At 44.6% G+C, this 18,835-nt stretch overlaps 1 protein-coding gene across 1 annotated transcript in view; it reads right to left on the bottom strand.

Annotated features, from left to right (window-relative positions):
- Nucleotides 1-18,835, bottom strand: part of Enoph1 (enolase-phosphatase 1) — a 28,921-nt gene that overhangs the window by 4,052 nt on the left and 6,034 nt on the right. Inside the window, exons 2-5 of the mRNA XM_021646131.2 lie at nucleotides 6,625-6,726; nucleotides 5,385-5,587; nucleotides 2,993-3,125; nucleotides 120-243 (exon numbers count right to left, since the gene is read on the bottom strand). Of these exons, the coding sequence (XP_021501806.1) occupies nucleotides 120-243; nucleotides 2,993-3,125; nucleotides 5,385-5,587; nucleotides 6,625-6,726 (562 nt within the window). The remainder of the gene's footprint in view (nucleotides 1-119; nucleotides 244-2,992; nucleotides 3,126-5,384; nucleotides 5,588-6,624; nucleotides 6,727-18,835) is intronic.

Raw genomic sequence — 18,835 nt, 5'->3', positions numbered from 1 at the left:
AGGGAACACACCTCTGCCCACCATGATGGCTGCATCCTCTGAACTGCCAAAACCAGCCTCCTTCCCTCGGTACTTCGCCACAACGACAGCAAGAAACAAGCAACCAGGCAATTACTCACCTAAAGTGACGTCTGTGAGAAACAAGATGTTGTTGGTTGAACAGCCAATGCTATCTGCAATCTTTCGATAACTCTCACTCTCCACTTTGTGTCCAATCTTGGTATCAAAGTGGCCATCAATAAGCTGAACAAGGAGAATGGAAAGGGGTATTCAGTACAAATACACTTACAATCCACTGCGTCTGTCCACCCTGCAGGCCTTCCTCTGAAATGCATGCCAATCACAGGGACTTTATTCCGTAAATATCCATGGAAATATATCTACTGGAGTACTTTATAGAACCAACAGTAATTAAAGTAAGTTCATATAGATTCAGTTGTGACTGACTGGATGTCTCTCCAACTAAAAACAAGTTTAATGACCAAAGACAAAAAGGTAGTATTAGGTTTGAAGTTTGTGATTTGTTGAGGTGGAATCTTTCATGTAGTTTCTGCTACACTGTGTATTCTAGGCTAGCTTCTCCACCTCCTATCTCCCTGTAAAAGTGTGGGGACGAAAGACGGTGCTGCCATGCCTGACTTTTTTTAAATGGGCTCCAGGAATTGAACTCAGGTCATCAGGCTTGCCTGCTGAGCCATCTCACAAGCCCCCAGGTTGGTTGGTTGGTTGGTTTTTTTAACTATTAAAAATGTTGAGACTGATTTTACACACTTCTATTTGCCACACTTGGTATCTGGAAAATGAGACTTTTATTACTGAAATCAGTAAGGCAATTGCCATGTCCAATGTATCTTGACCTTACTGTGTGTCTCACTAGCAGTAAGTTTTCATCTGTATCTAGAAAATAGCCATCACTGATTAAAGGATCTCATTACTGGTTTGATATCTGCTATGGAAGACAAAAAGAATATATAAATTAGAATACAGACGGCATTATCCAAAACCAAAATGTTCCCTAGAAACCCAACGTGGGCCCAGAAAATACTCATTACAGAGACAGGAGTGTCGCAAAGTGGCAACGCACTTTCCTAGTATTGCATGAAGCCCTGGGTTCCAACTCCCTGCAGAAAAGACCAAACTAATTGTTCAGTCAGCCCTGCTGGGGAGGGGAGGAATCTCTTGAGTTGTTGATTTTTTTGTATTAGCAAAACAGTACATATACTTTCTGGTCTGAGTCAGCATGTCGATACACAAACACACATACACACACAGACACAGACACATACACATGCACGCACGCGCACACACGCACAGACACACACACACACAGAGTATCTGGTTTTAGTGCTAGCCTTACCAGAATTACTTAGGGTGGATATTTAATGTACTCTTGACCTCTCCTGACAACTCAAAACTTCCTAGGACACAGGGCACTGCTTTTCATAGTTTAATGGTTGATACAGTGGCTGCCCTTGAAACGGTGACACTACTGCCTTAACCTCCCAAGGTCTGGACTGCAGGTGCTCCAATACACATGGCTGGGAAACTACATTTTGTGTTTGTGTGTGCAGGTGTGTGTGGCTGTGTCTGAGGGAGCAGCTACAGGCACTCCTCCATCACTCTCCACTTACTCAGCTCATCACGCTTGGAGGGGAGAGCCTTTGCCCATGCACCCCACCTGCCAACCCTTCCACCTTATTTTCTGAGACCTGGTCTCTCTCCAATCCTGGAGAGCTCACCGATTTGTCAAGACTGGCCAGGAAGCTCAGATGGTCTTCCTGCTTGCTGTCTTGCCCCGACCCCACCCCCGCTGCTGGGATGAGAAGCACGTGCTGTTAAGCTTGGCTTGTACGTGACCACTGGGAGTCAGACTCAGGTGCTCAGGCTTACACAGCGAGCACTTTACCAACTGAGCCAATGCCCCAGAACCCACATTTTAAACAAACGTCGCCTGATCTTCAAGCGCAAGATAGACTTAAGACTTCCAATTTAACAATTTAAAACTGGAACTACACAAAACACATCACCTGTTGAAAGCCAGGCAAAGCCAGGTTTCTCAGAGGTCCCGATGGAAGGACAAAAGGAACCTGGTTCTGGCTTCGCAAGGTCACTCTGGGGCTGGGGACAGGGCCTCCAAGGAGTTATGGTTTCTGTTCCTGAGAACTTGGCTTTTCACCCTGAAGAGTTATCAGCTCTCAGTCCCAAGGCTTGGTCTGTGGCATACTTGAGATACCCATGATCCCCTTATGCAATACTGCTTGGCTAGCTTCCTGCTAAGTGTGTCCTGTTTCCCCCTGCAAGCTGTGCGTAAGATGCTGGACTTAATAAACTTGTTTTGCATGAGCCATCAGCTTGTGTAAGCAAACATTCCTATCTTCATCTTCTCATCCCCTGGTCATCTCTCTTGCAGGAATCAGACACTGAAGAATGACCTGCTGGCTCAGGCCATTCACCCTCTATATGAGGTACCCTTAAGTTTCTCCACATCTTTGTACAACAGTGAGTACTACCGTCTGGATATTAATTTAGCTTATTTAGGAGATGTCTTTTACTATTCAAGACTTCATGCTTTGATAGTATCAAAACAACGTAACCCAAGTATGCTGGTTAGTTTTTGTCAATTTGACACAAACCGGTTATCACTGAAGAAAAAGACCTCAGTTGAGGAACTGTATATCAGACTAGCCCCTGGGCATACATGTGGGGCATTTTCTTGATTAGTAAGTAAGGAGGGTGGTGCCACCCTTAGGCAGGTGGCCCCTGGGTAGCATAAAAAAGGAGGCTGAGCAAGCCATAAAGAGTAAGCCAATAAAGCCACCCTCTTCTGTGGTCTCTGCATCAGTTCCTGCCTCTAGGTTCCTGCTTGAGCTCCTGCCCTAACTTCCCCAAATGACTTGACGAGGAAATGTAAGCCAAATAATCCTCCAACCTGCGCTTGGTCATAGTACTTTTCACAGCGATAGCAAACAAAGCAGTACACCAAGTAACCTACCTCAAGAATGTCTCCCTCCGTGGAGTGCCCAAAGAGCAGCTTCTGTGCCTCCACGCTCCCTGAAGAATAGATATACACCTTCATTCCAGCCTCTCTCCACCTTCTGACTGCTGGGACCACATCTGCAAAGAACCTGGAGGGAAATGCAGCAAGTTACAAAGCAGAAACTTCATCAAGCCAGATGAAATTCAGAAAATGCACAGACGCCACATACTTCTCTTCCTTGGCTCGAATGAAAACCTGGGAAGCAACTCCATGAGACAGGCAATCCCTGTGGTCCTAATAAACAGGTCACTGGACTTCCAGCGTCACAGATTAGAAGCAACAAGTTTGGTGGAGAGAATAGTATTTGACCATAAAAGGCATGAATGGATGGATGAAATAACAAGTGACTGGTGAGCTGGAGAGATGGCTCAAAGGTTAAGAACACTGGCTGTTCTTACAAAGGTCCTGAGTTCAATTCCCAGCAACCACATGGTGACTCACAACCATCTATAGTGAGATCTGGGTGCACAGGCAGAATGTTGTATAAGTAATAAATAAATAAATAATAAACAAACAAAGTGACTTGTGGATGGAGGGATGGCTCTGAGTTAAGGGCACCTAGTGCTCTTTCAGAGGACCTGGCTTTGTTCCCAGCACCCAGAGCAGCTCACAACTGCCTGTGGGTCCAGTTCCAGGAAACCCAATGCCCTCTTCTGATCTCCATGGGTACCAGGCATGTATGTGGTAAACTTACATTCATGCAGATAAAAGACTTATACAAATAAAATAAACAAATCTAAGAAAGTAAACATGTTTAACTCTCAAGAAGCTAAAATAAAAATAACATAAACATACTGTGTTATTATTATTGAACTGAGGTAATTTAAGACTAAAATTTACCTTTCATCGTGCTTTGAGAAACATGAAAATGCTTTCTTCCCCATTTTTAAAACATTTATTTTAGCTTAGTGTTTTGTTATATGTAACAGTACTTCTTGCATATATGTAAGGGCATATCCTGAAATTCCAATGCTTCCTTTAAAAGGCAGATCCTTACAGCAACATTTTTTGAAATGACATCTCATTTAACAAAATACATGAAATACAAAAGAAACACAGCATCTGAAAATGGCCTTGAATATGAGGATTTATATAAGGCAACTGAGTAAAATCCTTAAAAAAAAAAAAAGACTCTCTAAGGTCATCTAGGTATAGAAACACATCTATAAATTCCAGCACTGAAAAGGCTGACATGGGAAATTCCCATAAAGCCATGCTGAGCTACACTGCAACACGTCCAGGCCAGCCTGGAACATGCATGAGACCCTATCTTTAGAACATTTTTACATCTGTTGTGTCTGTGTGTCCGGATGTACGTACGTATGTGCATGAGTGCATCCACACACTCACAAACACATAGGCACATGGCACAGCACACATCTCAAAGTCAGAGGTCAAACTGCGGAAGGTGTTTATCTCCTTCCACAACGTGGATCGTAGGGCTTGAACTCAGGTTGTCAGTGGAAGCATTCACCCTTGCTCACTAAGCCACCTCACTGGCCTAAACTGTTATGTTTTAACTCTCAGCAATACAATACTCAGCAGGAGAGCTACCAGAATCCCCATACCTGAGACTTGGAGCAGAGAGAAAGTCACAATGCAGGGCAACCTCAAAACAGCAGGAGCATGGTTTCACAGCACTGCCTCTCCTTTTCTGCGTTTATTCACTTTATAATGTTATGTGTATGAGTGTTTTGCATGCATGTATGTATGTATATATGTGCAGCATGTGTGTGACCAGTGGCCAACGTCAGTCAGAAGAGGACACTGGGTCCCCTAAGAATGCATTTATGGGTGCTAGAAATCAACCTGGGCCCTCTGCAGGAGCATCAAGTGCTCTCACTGCTAAGCCTTCTCTGCAGCCGGATGGCTGTGAGAAGCAGACAGGGTTAGCACCGTGTGACAGCGGCACTGCTCAGGGAAGTCCAGCCCCTAAGTGCCGCTGTCACAGATGCACAACACCACGCAGGCTGAAGCTGCCTTCCGAAGAAGCTGTTTTAAACAGAACAAACAGTCTTCCACCCCCCCAAAGGCCATGTGCAGATCTCGGGGACCAAGCTGAGTAACATGCTTATGAAAAGAAAACTCAACAACTCATTTTCTTTAAAAAACAAAACAAAAGCCTGATCTTATCTTGTATTTTGAGACAGGGTCTCTATGTACGCTTGGCTTCCCTGGAACTCAGAGATCTGCCTGTCTCTCTAAGCGCTACGATTCAAGCTGTGCACACCTGTGCCTGGCAACCTTAACAATTTTTACTAGCTACAAGCAACTAACGGGAGAGAAGAATAGCTCCGGTGAGTGTGGACTTGGGGCCTGTGAAATGTTTCCTCGTTACAGCACGTACTCTGCCTTCACGCGGCCAGCTGTGAACGCCGCCTTCCACATGTGGCCCTGCAGCTGTTTGAGCGCTGTGGTCTTGCGGTCATGAGACATCTGCCAGAACACATTATCTACCACAGCCTGGATCGTCCGCTGCAGATCCTCCACCGTGTCCCCAGACGCCACGGGGATCGGGACAGCCCCATCCAGGTGTGCGTCCTCTTCAGCCTTTATTCACAGACAAACCGAGGTTATTCACATGCCCTTGAAAAGTATTATACACAAATGCTTGCACACACACATACACCCATGCATGCATGTGTTTAACAAAACTATTCTTAAGGGAGCAATGTGGCCAAAGGAGCAGCAGATAAAAAAAACACTTGCCACCAAGCCTAATGACCTGAGCTCAATCTCTGGCACACACATGATCAAAAGGAAAACAATTACTTTCTCAATTGTGCTCTGACCAGCACAAACACACCACAGCCCATGTACAAACACACACACACACACACACACACACACACTCTCATTAAAACAAATACATAAAAATGAAAAACAATTCGTTTATAAGGACTTTGTAGAAATGCAATGCATTATCTGACCATGAGAAAATATGTATGCATGGAACCTGTGTAGAGACAATAAAAAAGATAACCTCAAGTTACCCAGAAAACCCAGCAAACTCAAACACCGTATGATTCAAGGGTGTCACTATTATTTCTAACCCTCACCTCTCACCGTAAGGAGAGGACCTGTGGACAGCACTCTACAAACCAGGGCAGGAGCACTGCTGGTAAGAACCTCTGCCCCTGAAGGCAGCTTCCACAGCACCCCACAAGGAAGAAGAAAGAACGCAGACTGGAAGAGCAGCAGACAGCAGTCTGAAGCCCAGTCGGCCAAGGGAAAACTGGTTGACAAATCTGTAAAGGGGGTAGTTTCGTGCCATGAGGTGGGAGGGTAGCAAATGACAAGAGCCGTCACCTGGTGACATTAATGAAATGCGATGAGACTGCACAGAACCCTTTTGTATTCCACCAGAAAGGCTTAATTTCACAAACACACGGGGCTTTTGTGCAATCCAAATAGTCGCTGAAAGCAGCAATTCTGCAGACACAAATCGCTCTGACTTGTCTTATTACATGCTGTGAATTCCTAGGCAGGCAAGTCAGTACAGTGTCTACGAGAATCCAGGGCACTGATTGCAAGGTCCAGGCACCTGTGTTCTAAGACACTGGGAGTGTGCAAGAGGCAGCCCTCACCTGCTTCCTCAGCAGGCTGACATCCTGCCGACACTCCTCCTCGTCCCAGTGTGTCTGCAGGTACTCCTTAACGTTTTCTCTGATGTATGGAAATAAAATGTCCTGGGGAAAAGAGGAAAACAAGAATTAAAAACAAGGCTTGGTTATTCTTTTTTTAATTGAACCACACGATCTGTGTATTTTACAGTCTCAACAATGGAAATCTCGAAGGAAATTGCTGCTGTGGGTCTGCCAGCAGAGTAAGAAACAGGTCCACTCCGCCAGGAACTGGCAAGTGGATCCTGCAGATGTCTGTAACACAACCACAATCATTTACTTACACAGTTTCTGGCTACTCTGGGGCACAATGGCAGAGTTGAGACTGTTTAGCCCAGAAAGCCTAAAACACGTTCCTGGCCATTTATGCAAATCTGCTAACTCTCATACTACATTGTTAGACCATAGATTTTTTTTGTTTGCTTGATTTGTTTTTGTTTCTTAGCTATTTATTCTGATTTTATGTGTATGAGTGTTCTTTGTATGTTCACGCACAGAGGATGTCAGAGCCCCTGGAATAGAAGTTAAGATAGTTATGAGTCACCATGTGGATGCTGGGAACTGAATGTGGGTTAGCAAGAGCAACAAGCACGTCCAACCGCTACACCTCTGCATCCTGAGGCCACAGACTCTTGAGGACATGGAGTGACAGTGCCGTACTCAAAGCACACCACAGTATATGACTCAGATATCTGCTGTATGGCTTCCATATGACAATGTTAACAGGAAAGCAGGACAAGAGACTGGTAATCAGAGCTCCCCCAGAGCATCCTCTAGAGGATATGCAGCTAGCCATCTGCCTTACACTTGTAAACAAGACTTCAGAGACTGACTAAACCTAAGGTATATAATAAGTGAGTTTCAGGCTAGTTTGAGCTACCAAGTGAGAACCTGTCTCAAAAAGAAGAAAAAAAAAGTGAGACAGAAGACAGTTATAGGCAAAGCAATTAATAAAAAACATGTCAGTAACTCATGCACTAAAAGTATAACCTCTCATTGATCAAAATTTATTTGGGGACGAGAGAGATGACTCAATAGTTAAGAGAACTAGCTGTTCTTGCAGAGGACCCCGATCAGATTCCCAGCACCCACATGCCTGCTCACAACTGTCTGTAACTCAGATCCACATCCTCTTCTGTCTTCCTAGAGTAGTTGCCAGCATGTGGTACAGACATAAATGCAGGACAAACACCCACACAAATGATTTCTTTTTCAAAGTACTGTTTGGTGCCAAGCACTGAACTGAGGCCCCTTTGCTGCCACCTGTAAAAGGTGGTTTATTCTCCTGGTTCAATTGTTGTCTTGGAGGATTATTGTCACTTCTGCTAACCTAGGCCTAGTCCCGGAAGCTTCTAACCTGTGTACTAACCGAGGCATAGAAAGTTTTCACCTTCTGACACTTACAGCTTAATAAGCTCACCTTTTTTTCCTACTGAGCTCTGGGCTGGCTGGTTCAACTCAGCTGTTCTGCCTCAATTTTTTCTCCAGCTGACTTCTTCAATCTGACTTTTCTCTTGGCTCCTGAATTGCTCTGCAGGACCTCAAACTAACTTTTCTAATCTTCTGGCTCATTCTATGTCTAGCTTGGTCTCTCTGCAAACTGTCCCTCTATTACTGTCCCAGTAAAACTGCCTCTTCTCTCTGTATTACCCCTTAATGAGTTTCCCTTTTTCTCTCTCCTCTTGTGAGAGTTGGGCATATGCTATTCTGTCAACTCTTTCTCTGATTCGTCACCTTTTCTGCCTCTCAACCAGACATTACTTTCAAACACCGGTGCTTCCTTCTACAAACTATCTTTACCTTCATTGTTTAGGATTAAAGGCATGTAACTAAGCTTTTCTTTACCTGAAACTTGTTCTATATCAGACTGGCTGTGAACTCAGTTCTGCTTGCCTCTGTCTCCTGGATCAAAGGTGTGTTTTTATACCAGCCAGATCACACAGACCTAGACGGTTTTCGGATGTGACCTCTTACCAGAGCAGCCATGTTCTAAATTAAAATTCCTCTACAGCCTTTTGTTTTTAAGATTTATTTTTATTATTTTAATTTTATGGAAGTGTATATGCACAAGTGAAACTGCCCACAGAAATCAGAGGTGTCAGATTTTCCTGGACTGGGGTTACAGGCAGTTATAAGCCACCTGATGTGGGTGCTGGGAATCAAACTCAGGTCCTCAAAAGGGCAGTATGTGCCCTTAACCACTAAGCCCTCTCTTCAGCCCCGCACCTTCTAAGCAGAAGCTCTGATACACTAAACTCTTGGCTCCTCTTTAGTCAAAATGTCTAAGTGTGCAGACATCCTCTCAAATTATACTATGGTACATTTAAAAGTTTCCTTTAAATATCTCCTGTGTATCAAGATTTGGTAGCTGGTGCTTGAGTAGGGAATGGAGAGGTGGGTTACAAAGTTCTAGCTGGTGTTGCCCGTGGCGCAAGGAGCTGAGGTGGGCAAACACATTTCACTGCAGTGCACTGGGGAGCAAGGAAAATGTGGGGTACTGAGCAGGTTCAGGATGTAGTGGTTTAGCTAGTGTTAAGAATAAATCTAAAAACTTGAAAATAGATTTATGCTTGAGTGTAGAACCTGTGCACATACTGCAGAGCTGCTATATTTTAAGTGAAATTGTATAATGAATTAAATTCAAAAAGCCTGCTTAAATGCACTCATTATCTATTAGAAAACTGAATGCCTCCTCTTTTCTGAGATGGACTATTTTCTGAATAGTCTAGACCGGCCTCATACCTGCAATCCTCATGCCTCAGCCTCGCAGCTTCTAGGAATATACTTCATGCTTGACTAAAAGGTCCTTTAATTTAATAAATGCTACAAAATTAAGAAATATATATTTTTTTCTTTTTTGCTATTTAACTTTGCTGTGTAGTCCAGGTTAGCCTCGGTCTCCTGAGTAACGGTACATAAGTTACCACACCCAGCTCACAAGCTCTTATTTTGGCCCAGCAAAGAAACTGAAGGGAAGCTTGGGGAAATCTTTGGGGAACCATCTAAACAACCCTTGAATGTTCTGGTACTTTCTAGGAAACCCAGAAAGCCAAAGTACTTCCAGAGGACACTAAGATGTTGATGCTGTCAATGAAGAAAAAGGCGCCTTTATAGCAGAGTGACCTTCACGCAAGTATCAATGTTTCCTGACAAATTTTAAGATATTACAACCATTTTCTCTTCCTTCTTTCCTTTCTTCCTTCGAAGTGAGACCAGGCAATGGGGTTTTCCACAGGCCATGCATCATTAAGACCAAATACAGACTTTATAAGAATGCAGACATAGGGTCTGGGGAAGTAGAGAGCTCTGGCTGCTCTTGGAGGGGACCCGGGTTCCATTCCGAGCTCTTACATGGCGGTTCACAATCATCTCTAACTCCAATTCCAGGGATACAACGCCCTCTTCCGAACTCTGTTGGTACTATATGCATACCGTACACATATAGACATGCAGGCAAAACACCCATACACAGAAGAAAGTAAAAATTAAAGAGTCTAGGTATCTTCAATAGTAGACATGCAAGGGATGGTACCAAAGTGCAGGTTTCTACCTCAGTTTACACCTCATGTGTCTTTAATTAAATTAAACAGTAACACATTAAGGGATTAGGGTGGAATAAGGGTTGAAAGGGAGGTAGAGGTATACAAACCCAGTAAAACAGATTAAAATATGCCTTCAGGACACCTATGCTCCAGAGGCTGGCCCCACACCCAGGGACCATGCACACAGGGCAGCACTAAGTGGACCCAAGAGATATTATTTTTGTTATATATATATATATTTTAATTTATCCACTTTACATTCCGATTGTAGCCCCCTCCCTCATCTCATCCCTGTCCCCCTCCCACGTCTTCCCCTTTCTCCCTCCCCTAGTTCTCAGAAAGGGGGAGCCCTCCTCCCCTACCAACTGACCTCAGCCTATCTACTTTTAAATGAGAAAGAGGAGAGGAAGTTGGGAAGAGCAAATGTTGGGGGAGTAGAGTCTGGAGGAGCTGAGGAGGAGAAATGGTAGGTGGCGTGGGGAGCCAAGCCAAGACTTTCCCAGATGCCCTGATGAAAAGACAAAGAGAACTTTAGTTCTGTGTCCTTGTCCAGGAGTGGACTTGGCAAGGCCAGTCCAGGGCTGGACTGGGGGAGCCAAGGTTGGACTCTTCCCTCTGGGCTGAGCTACTAGTCCTGAGGCAGCCGAGTCTGAAGTGTCCTGTGCCCTCTTTACCAACACTGTCTGCTTTGGCTCTCTGCTGAGCTGAGCCATTTTCTCCTTGTGAAGAGTGTGTATGATGCTTAAGAAACTTGCCTGGCCTGAGACAAAGCTGTGCCAGACCTCCAGACCCTATCACCTCTGTCTTTCTCATCCCCAGAACCTCCTCATTAGAACCTTGTCACTGAGGAATGGCCTGCTGGTCCAGGTCAGGGTGGAAATGACGAAAATTGTGTATGTGTGTTAACAGGTAGAATAGTGTTTAAAAATGCACTCTTCTAGTATGTTAACCCAAATAAGCACACTTCATGCTGATATTCAAGTTAACAACGTACTGAGGTTTACTGCTCCTGATTAAAATGAAGGCCTTAGGCGGGTGTGCTGGAGCATGGCCCTGTATGAGTTCTAGGCCAGCCAGAGCTACACAGTGAGACCTTGTCTCAAAACAACACAAAGTAATAATAATGATGAAAAATTCTCTACTACTCAGTCTTAATGCCCAATATGATAAATACATAAAGAGGACTAGAGGGAAACAAGATTGATCCAGAGCAGTTTCTACACTGATACAGCGTGGGTAGAAAGGCTCTCAAGCAGACAGGACTGCCTGAGACCAGGTGTAACTTCACTGAGTGTAAAAATTACAGGTTTTCAAACGTCTCCGCACCACTCCGGAGTGGGCAGGAGGCCCTGAAGAAACACAGCCCTGTTCCTGGCAAGGTGGGCTCACTACCTGTTGTGTGATTAGCGTAATTACTCCAAGTCATGAAACACCAGGGAATGCTAGCATCTTGGGTGGCAACCCAAACTCAGACCTCTTCAGATCCCCATCTCCAGGGCCAGCTTCCACCCAGTGTTTGCCAGGCAACACTGCGGGCTCTGCTCCAAAGCCACTGTACCAGCAGACTCACACACACAGAGTCACAACACAAATCCACTGGGGGCAGTGCGGAAAATTGTCACCAGTGGAGTAAGGTTAGGATATCTAATAGCTAATAGATCAATATGAACAAAAACGTCTTCTCAGTGGTCTGGGTATATAATCAGAAATCCAGGCTGGTGTGTGTGTGAACCCAGGGTCTTGTACATGCTAGGAAAGCACTCCACTAGAAGGAACATCCAAGCCTGAGAACTTTAAAAATGTGTTTAAAAACTGAGCAGCACCGCAGATCCAAGTTCCTTTTATACCGAGACTCTTCCAATTTTGAGTATGTAACTTTTTCACTACCTCCACATCGTGCCTCTCACTCTCCCTTCTTTCCCCCTGCTCACTATACCCACCCCTATCCCCGCACAAGCTCTGTGGAAGCCAAGATGCTGCATGCAGCCGCTCCTCTGCTGGCAGTGATCAAGAATGCTAAAGCAATGTTGACTGCAGCACTGTCCTAACAGCGGAGGGCCTGGAAGAGCCCAAACCTTTAGCAACTATAAAACATCAGCAAACCACACTACGTGACAGCCTAGGTGGTGGGTGCGCGAATCCCAGTGCTCAGGAGCTGGAGGCGAGACCAAGGAAGGACCAGGAGTCCAAGGAGGCCCCCTCAGCTACACACTGAGTTTTCTGCAGCCTGTGTTACTTACAACCCTGTCTCAAAATTAAAAAAAAAAAAAGGAAACACTGCACAGCAGTTAGAAGTTAAGTGTGAAAAAGTTACACTTATTAACATGAATACAAAACAAGATGTACTTAGGAGCTCAGCTAAATGTGTGGTGTTTCTTTAAACTAAGATCTAACCAACATGGCTTGTCAATCTCTGTGGTAGGAGAACTGACATGGTTACAACAGCCTTTATTTTAACCTCTGAAAAGTATTCCACAATTACTAACAAGCAAGCTGACTTATGATTGCTCACACCTGCTTTTTCTTACATAGCCACCTTCCTCCAAGACCTTGCTTCTATCATTCCCTAGTTTCCAACACCCAGAAGCCCTCCTAGGGAACAATACTGGTTAGATTCCCAGAAACTGAAAAGTGATAAGATGATGCAATGTTCCAAAGTCCAATTTCATATTGCTCGCTTTATTGGTACCAAGAACAACTCCTGACATGTACACACATGAAGAATCTATGATTCCAAAATGCCCAGGTTTCTGACATCTGAAGGAGGGAAGAAGTAGATCCGGGTAGCATGTCAGGCTGGAGATGAACTTCTGCCTTCTCCTAGCTGTGGAATTTATCCCAACGAGCCTTAGTTTCTTCAGTGGTCATATGATAACATGAGGCACAGTCATGGCAGTGATCAAGGTAGTTTACAGAAAGCACCATGTACCTTAATCATCACTGTAATTCTCCAGCACGGACATGTAAACTATATAAGGATCATCTCTGGCTCAGATTTGTGCCAACAGTGGGGAAGTTCTCAGAGGGTAAATCTAAATCATAAGCACAAATGTGCTATCCAGCTATTCGCCATCTCTCTCCAGCCCCAAGGGATGTAAGGAAGCTCTTAAGTTACTGCTCCAGCACTGTGCCTGTCTGGCTTGCTGCCAAGGTCATGGACTCGGCCTCTTAAACTACAAGCCTGCCTCAATTAAATGCTTTCTTCCATAAGTTGCTTTGGCTGTGCTATCTTCTCAGAGAACAGTAACTAAGACACTAGCTGAGGACCTAGCCTTAAACCCGTGAGCTTGTGAGGGAACGTTTAACCAAACCACAAGAACCTCATCCATGCCACATTTATTACAGGACAATAATGGAGGCGTAACCAACGGCAGCACTCTTCTCAAAGAACTCCCAGAAATGAGGTGCCAAATGTGAAACAATTCTAAACTTTTGGAGAAAGCTTAAAAAGCAGGAGATTGTTTAAAACTGCTCATCATCCATCATATCCCATCTCACCTATAAAGCCCACGCCCTGGATACACACAAAGCTAGGATGTAGTGTCAGAGAAAAACACCCAGAACACTCGCATCATCTGGTGACAGTGTTAGCTAACTGTCCTACCTGGGTAAGAAAGTAGCACTGCACAGCAGAAAAACGGGTGCCCGTTCTTTAAACACGTAATCAGAGTTTCTACGTAACACAAAATGCCTTTAATTTCCTTACAAAAGCAGCCAATAATTATCTCACAGCCTGGCACACAAACGCTCTAGAACACACCATTTTAAGTTAGCAGCGGGAGTGGGGACGCACAGTGCTACAGTGTAAGAGGTCCTAGGTGCCATTCTCAGCTCAATTAAAAGTGCGTATGTGTGTATGCATGGGGCTGAAAATGGCTCAGTGGTTAACAGTATAGACTGTTCTTTCCAGAGGACTCAAGTCCCAGAACCCACGTCAGGCTGCTGAACACCTGTAACTACAGTTGCAGACCTGACGCCTCTGGACGCGATGGACACACACATTCACACCCTCTCACACACTGTTAAAAATAGATGAAAGAAAGAGGGGGGCTGGATGATTGGCTTCATTGGGTGGCACTTGTCACCAAGTCGAACACCCTGAGACCCACATGGTGGAAGGAGGGAACTGACTCCACAAGTTATCCTCTAAAACACACACACATATGTGTGTTCACACACAAGTACATACATGTAATAAAAATGGAGGGGTGCGCATCCAGATCCAGTTGAAGGCCAGACTGGTCTACATGGAGAGACCTTATCTCAAAAGAAAATGAAAAAGCTAGTGTTGAATGTATACAATCCAGCGATATTTTTAGGCTTAAAAAGTAATTCCAGAAATAATCTTTACTTTTAACTTCAGTTATAATCCATTTACTGGTAATTTCAAAGTAGTCTAGTATGAAAACCATATTGCTATTAACCCTGGAGTCCACAAATAAACCTATGAATCTTTTTAGTGCACCAAACCTGGAAGGGGTTTAGACTTAGCAGTATATAGAGCAAAAGGTTGTATGCAGAGCTACAGAGGAGTTGCAGAGTGCTTGCCTGGCATGTGCAGGGGCCTAGAATTAATCTCTGGGGATGGGGAAGCTAGAAAAGTAAATGAGAGTGCTTACTTCTCAGGGAACTGTGATCATACTCCACCGAGTGCTGACGGGGATACTGTGAAAGCAGCACTTTCTATTACTCCACGCAGCTCCATGACGGCTTGCAGAGAGAGGCCACTGAGACGTTTCCCACAATGTAGAAGGTGCCTCATGAATGTTTACAAGTAAAAATATGGATGTGCTCGTGGCTGTAGTGTTTTAATGAGAAAGTCACAGAATCAATAAAAATAAAAGAATGGCTGCAATATTTACGTAAGTTCCCTTGAAGAAAATGGGGATGAAAAATCCCTCCTAGGAACAGAGTTTAGCTACTTAAAGTACTTTAAAGTCTTTCAGAAAAACCACAGAGTACAAGTGATAGTAACTGAAACCTTAAAAATTTTTTACCCAGAAAATAAAATAATACAGAGGCAATACCGAGAGGTTACTATTTCACTAACCTCAGAAGAAAAAAGGAAAATTAAATGGCTTCATGGCTCTTAAAAATAAATCAATTTTAAAGCAAGAAATAAAACTCAATATTAAATAGCTTGCAACGTAAAACCCTGTCGTGAGCGACATACAATGTAGAAGGAAATGGAGAACATGGCTCTAATGAGATTCTCGCTGGGCTGGCCACACTGGAAGCAGCAATACTTTCACTCCAACTTTCATAAGGCTCTAAGTTAACGGGTGCTGGGGAGAGGAGGCATTTTCCTCAGTGGTGTAGCAACCTTAATTAAACTCTTGGGTCACCAGAAAAGAAAGACATGACAATGGATGGGGATTGACAGCACAGGGAGGTGACAAGAAAGGGCTTTGGGGAGCACATAGGATCAAAACACACTACCCACTGTCACACGAAAGCCCATTATTTAATAATATCAATATATTCTACTAAAAAACTCTAGAAAGATATACCTTCGTCCTTCTATCTTCGCAGGCGAAGGTCTCACTCCAGCTCAGGCCGACATGGAATGCACGCTGCCCAGTTACTGTCCTTTGTCTTCCTAACTTGGTCTCTATAGTGCTGGAGGCACAAGCTGAGCCACCATACCACACTCTACTTTCTGCCATGAAAATACATAATCTTTTAAAGAGACAGAGACACAGAGAGAGTGTGTGTGTGAGTGTGTGTGTGTGTGTGAGTGTGAGTGTGTGTGAGTGTGTGTGTGTGTGTGTGTGTGTGTGTGTTCCACAGTCAGTTCTTTCCTCATGAGGCTTGGCAGCAAGCGCCTTTACCCAGGGTACCACCTCACCATCCCAAAAACATATAATTATAAACCAGCACAAAATTGGTAAAATTTTAGTTTAAAAAAAAAAATGTCAATCCAGGTGTGACAGCGACATGCCTATAATCCCAGCACTCGCGTGAAGACAAACGAATCAGGCGTTTAAGGTCATCCTTGGCTACGTAGAAAGCTTGAGGCCAGCCTGAGATATGTGAGACCCTGCGTCAGCGTCAGCGCAAAATCAGATTTCAAGGTGTGAGACTGACTCTTACCACTTAGCCCAGGTTGGCCTGAAACTCAAGAACCTCACGCCTCAAGCTGAGTGCTGGCATCACAGGCACGCGCCACCACACTGGGCTTGCTACCCAGTATAAAAACAACTAGAAGCCATTTGCCCTGAATGAAATTAGGAGAAAATAAATGCAATGGGCAAGAGTAGCTTATCATACAGAACTATGGCTAAAGAGTTCAAAATGGTCCGACTGCAGACTCAAAAGAACAAAGCCATTATCAGCACAGGCAGTGAACCACTGCTACAGAGAACCTCAAGACTCATTTGTGCTAACAGACAGGCCCTTTCCCAGCACCTTCTGTGATTCAGACAGACCAGCCTTCGCCTGTGATATGTGACAGTGGAGAGTCACTATTGTGGCAGCATAGGAGAACTTAACAAAGCTTGTTTTTAATTTAGACATGTTTTCTTTCAGGAACTGCATGATAATATGAACTTTGGGAGCCATTTCCATTCTTTTTGTTTCTGGCACTCCTGGCTCTAGACCAGACTGGTTTCTCTAGCCGGACAAGAGGGCAACATCACCCAGTCACCCTGGAGAATCTCATGTGTCTGCACACTGTGTTTACTGAGGACAGAGACTTCCTGGGCACGAGGAAACCCCACCCTTCTTCTCCAGGACCATTTCATTATGAACCACTGTGACGCTTCCCACTCTGCCCAGTCAGCAGAAGGGAAAAAGGATGAGCTGACAAGCCTTGGCGGTTAAATAATCCTGTCAGAACAGTGAGGCTAACACTTCTTGATTAAAGTTTCATAATAAAAATTTTACTAAGAAAACCATTCACTTGGCTCAAGGCAAGCAGAATAAATGTGTTTAGACAGAGCTGCATACTGGCGAAAGGACAAGCTTCTGAACGAGGTTGCCCAAACAAGCAGGCAAGAGCACAGGGCAGTGTCAGAGAGGATAAAGGGATTCCTGTGCCATGACAGAAAGCTACCCATCCCTGGCAAAACAACTTATCTTGTTCGTATATGTAAATTCTAATGTTGCCCTTGCTCCCTTCAGGGACAGTTCTGTGGGCTGAGGGCCTAGCTCAAGGGCAGGTGGAATGTGTCTATTTAACATGCCTACACAGTTTCATCCCCCGGAGAAGAAAGAAGGAAAATGGAGAGCTTCAGTTCAACCCAGGCCTCTGCGCCTCACCTGATTCACTGAGAACATTCACCCCACAGTGGCTGGAAGGCTTACATCAGACAGTTTATGTCTCTGTATTCTCTGGCTCCTGAAGGACCACGCAGCCTCATCTCTGCAATATGGACACGTGCCCCTGAACACCAACGTCTGTGGAAATGATGGAGGCTCGCTCTACTCAGTGAGGAGTGAGGCGCCATCACCTATTCTGCTGGGCACTTTACTGGACCAAGGCAGTGTGGCTCAGCGGCAGAAGGAGCTTGACTTTTACTGTGACTTTTGCTTTTATTATTGGAATTTTCTAAAAGTAGGAACTAATGCACTGTCCTCAAGCTCACGATCTTCAGCCTCCAGAGAACAGGGATAGGACACCACACCAGGCTACACCTCTCAAGCAGCCTCCAAAGCACTGTTTGGACACATGTATCAATGGGAATCACTTCTTAGAAGGGCCCATTCCATCTGCCAGCGCCTTTCAGCGAAGACTATAACTGAGAACAAGACCGGAAACTAACAAGTCTGAGTGCTTCCGTGCTCGGGGGGGGGGGGGGGGCAAAAGGCTCTCAAATTGTCCCTCTGTTCCCATCTCCATGAGGTGAGTGAGGCAGAACCCAAACAATAGGTGTTCCTTTTGAAAAATGCTATCTGCACCAATAAACCAAGAAATGTGCTCATCTTGTAAATCCCGCTAAGGAGGTTAACTGTAACTAAAAGAAGGTAAATTCTAATCTAATTAAGTACAATGAATCACAACGAACAAGGGAGGGTTATTATTACAAGCAGCCTGGGACTGGAACAAGGTTTTAAAGGAAACTCAGAAGATAGAACGTCAGCTCCTTGGTGAGTTCTGGAAAGCCACCGGAACAGGTTCCTAGTGGGAAAAGAACTCACATTGATTCCAAGGAAACAAATTCTTTTTAGGAGCTGAAGAAGCTGAGTTTCCCAAAGGCTTTGGTGTTGGCCCAAGGTATATCCAGAACTCAATTACAAGCTTCCCAAATCCCAACACCCAGGTGAGGTCATCCAGGCCTCGGATGGTGTCTTCAAGGGGCAGAGCTCACTATCACCAATTCCCTGGATTCTGATATATTCCACTTGAAAATTGACAGCAACATTTCACACCCCCCAAGAAACTTAGGAGACAAGAAGTCAATGATAGTCACTTATCCACCTCAGAGGTAGCATCTCTCACTACATCTGGAGGAGCTAGCTGTTACGATCAGACAGGCTGGCCGGCAAACCCCTAGGGTCTACTGGTCTACGAAGCCACAGTGCTGGGTCTTTGGCACTGCTGATTTGTTCCATTGTTGGTCTATGTTGTTTCACTTTGTACCTTTTACATGCATTCTAGGGACCAGAACTCAGGTCCTGGTGCTCATGCCACC

Source organism: Meriones unguiculatus, chromosome 3, assembly GCF_030254825.1.
Source record: "Meriones unguiculatus strain TT.TT164.6M chromosome 3, Bangor_MerUng_6.1, whole genome shotgun sequence".
NCBI classification, from domain to species: Eukaryota; Metazoa; Chordata; class Mammalia; order Rodentia; family Muridae; genus Meriones; species Meriones unguiculatus.
The sequence above is the reverse complement of the archived record's forward strand: the minus strand, read 5'-3'. Positions and strand labels throughout refer to the sequence as shown.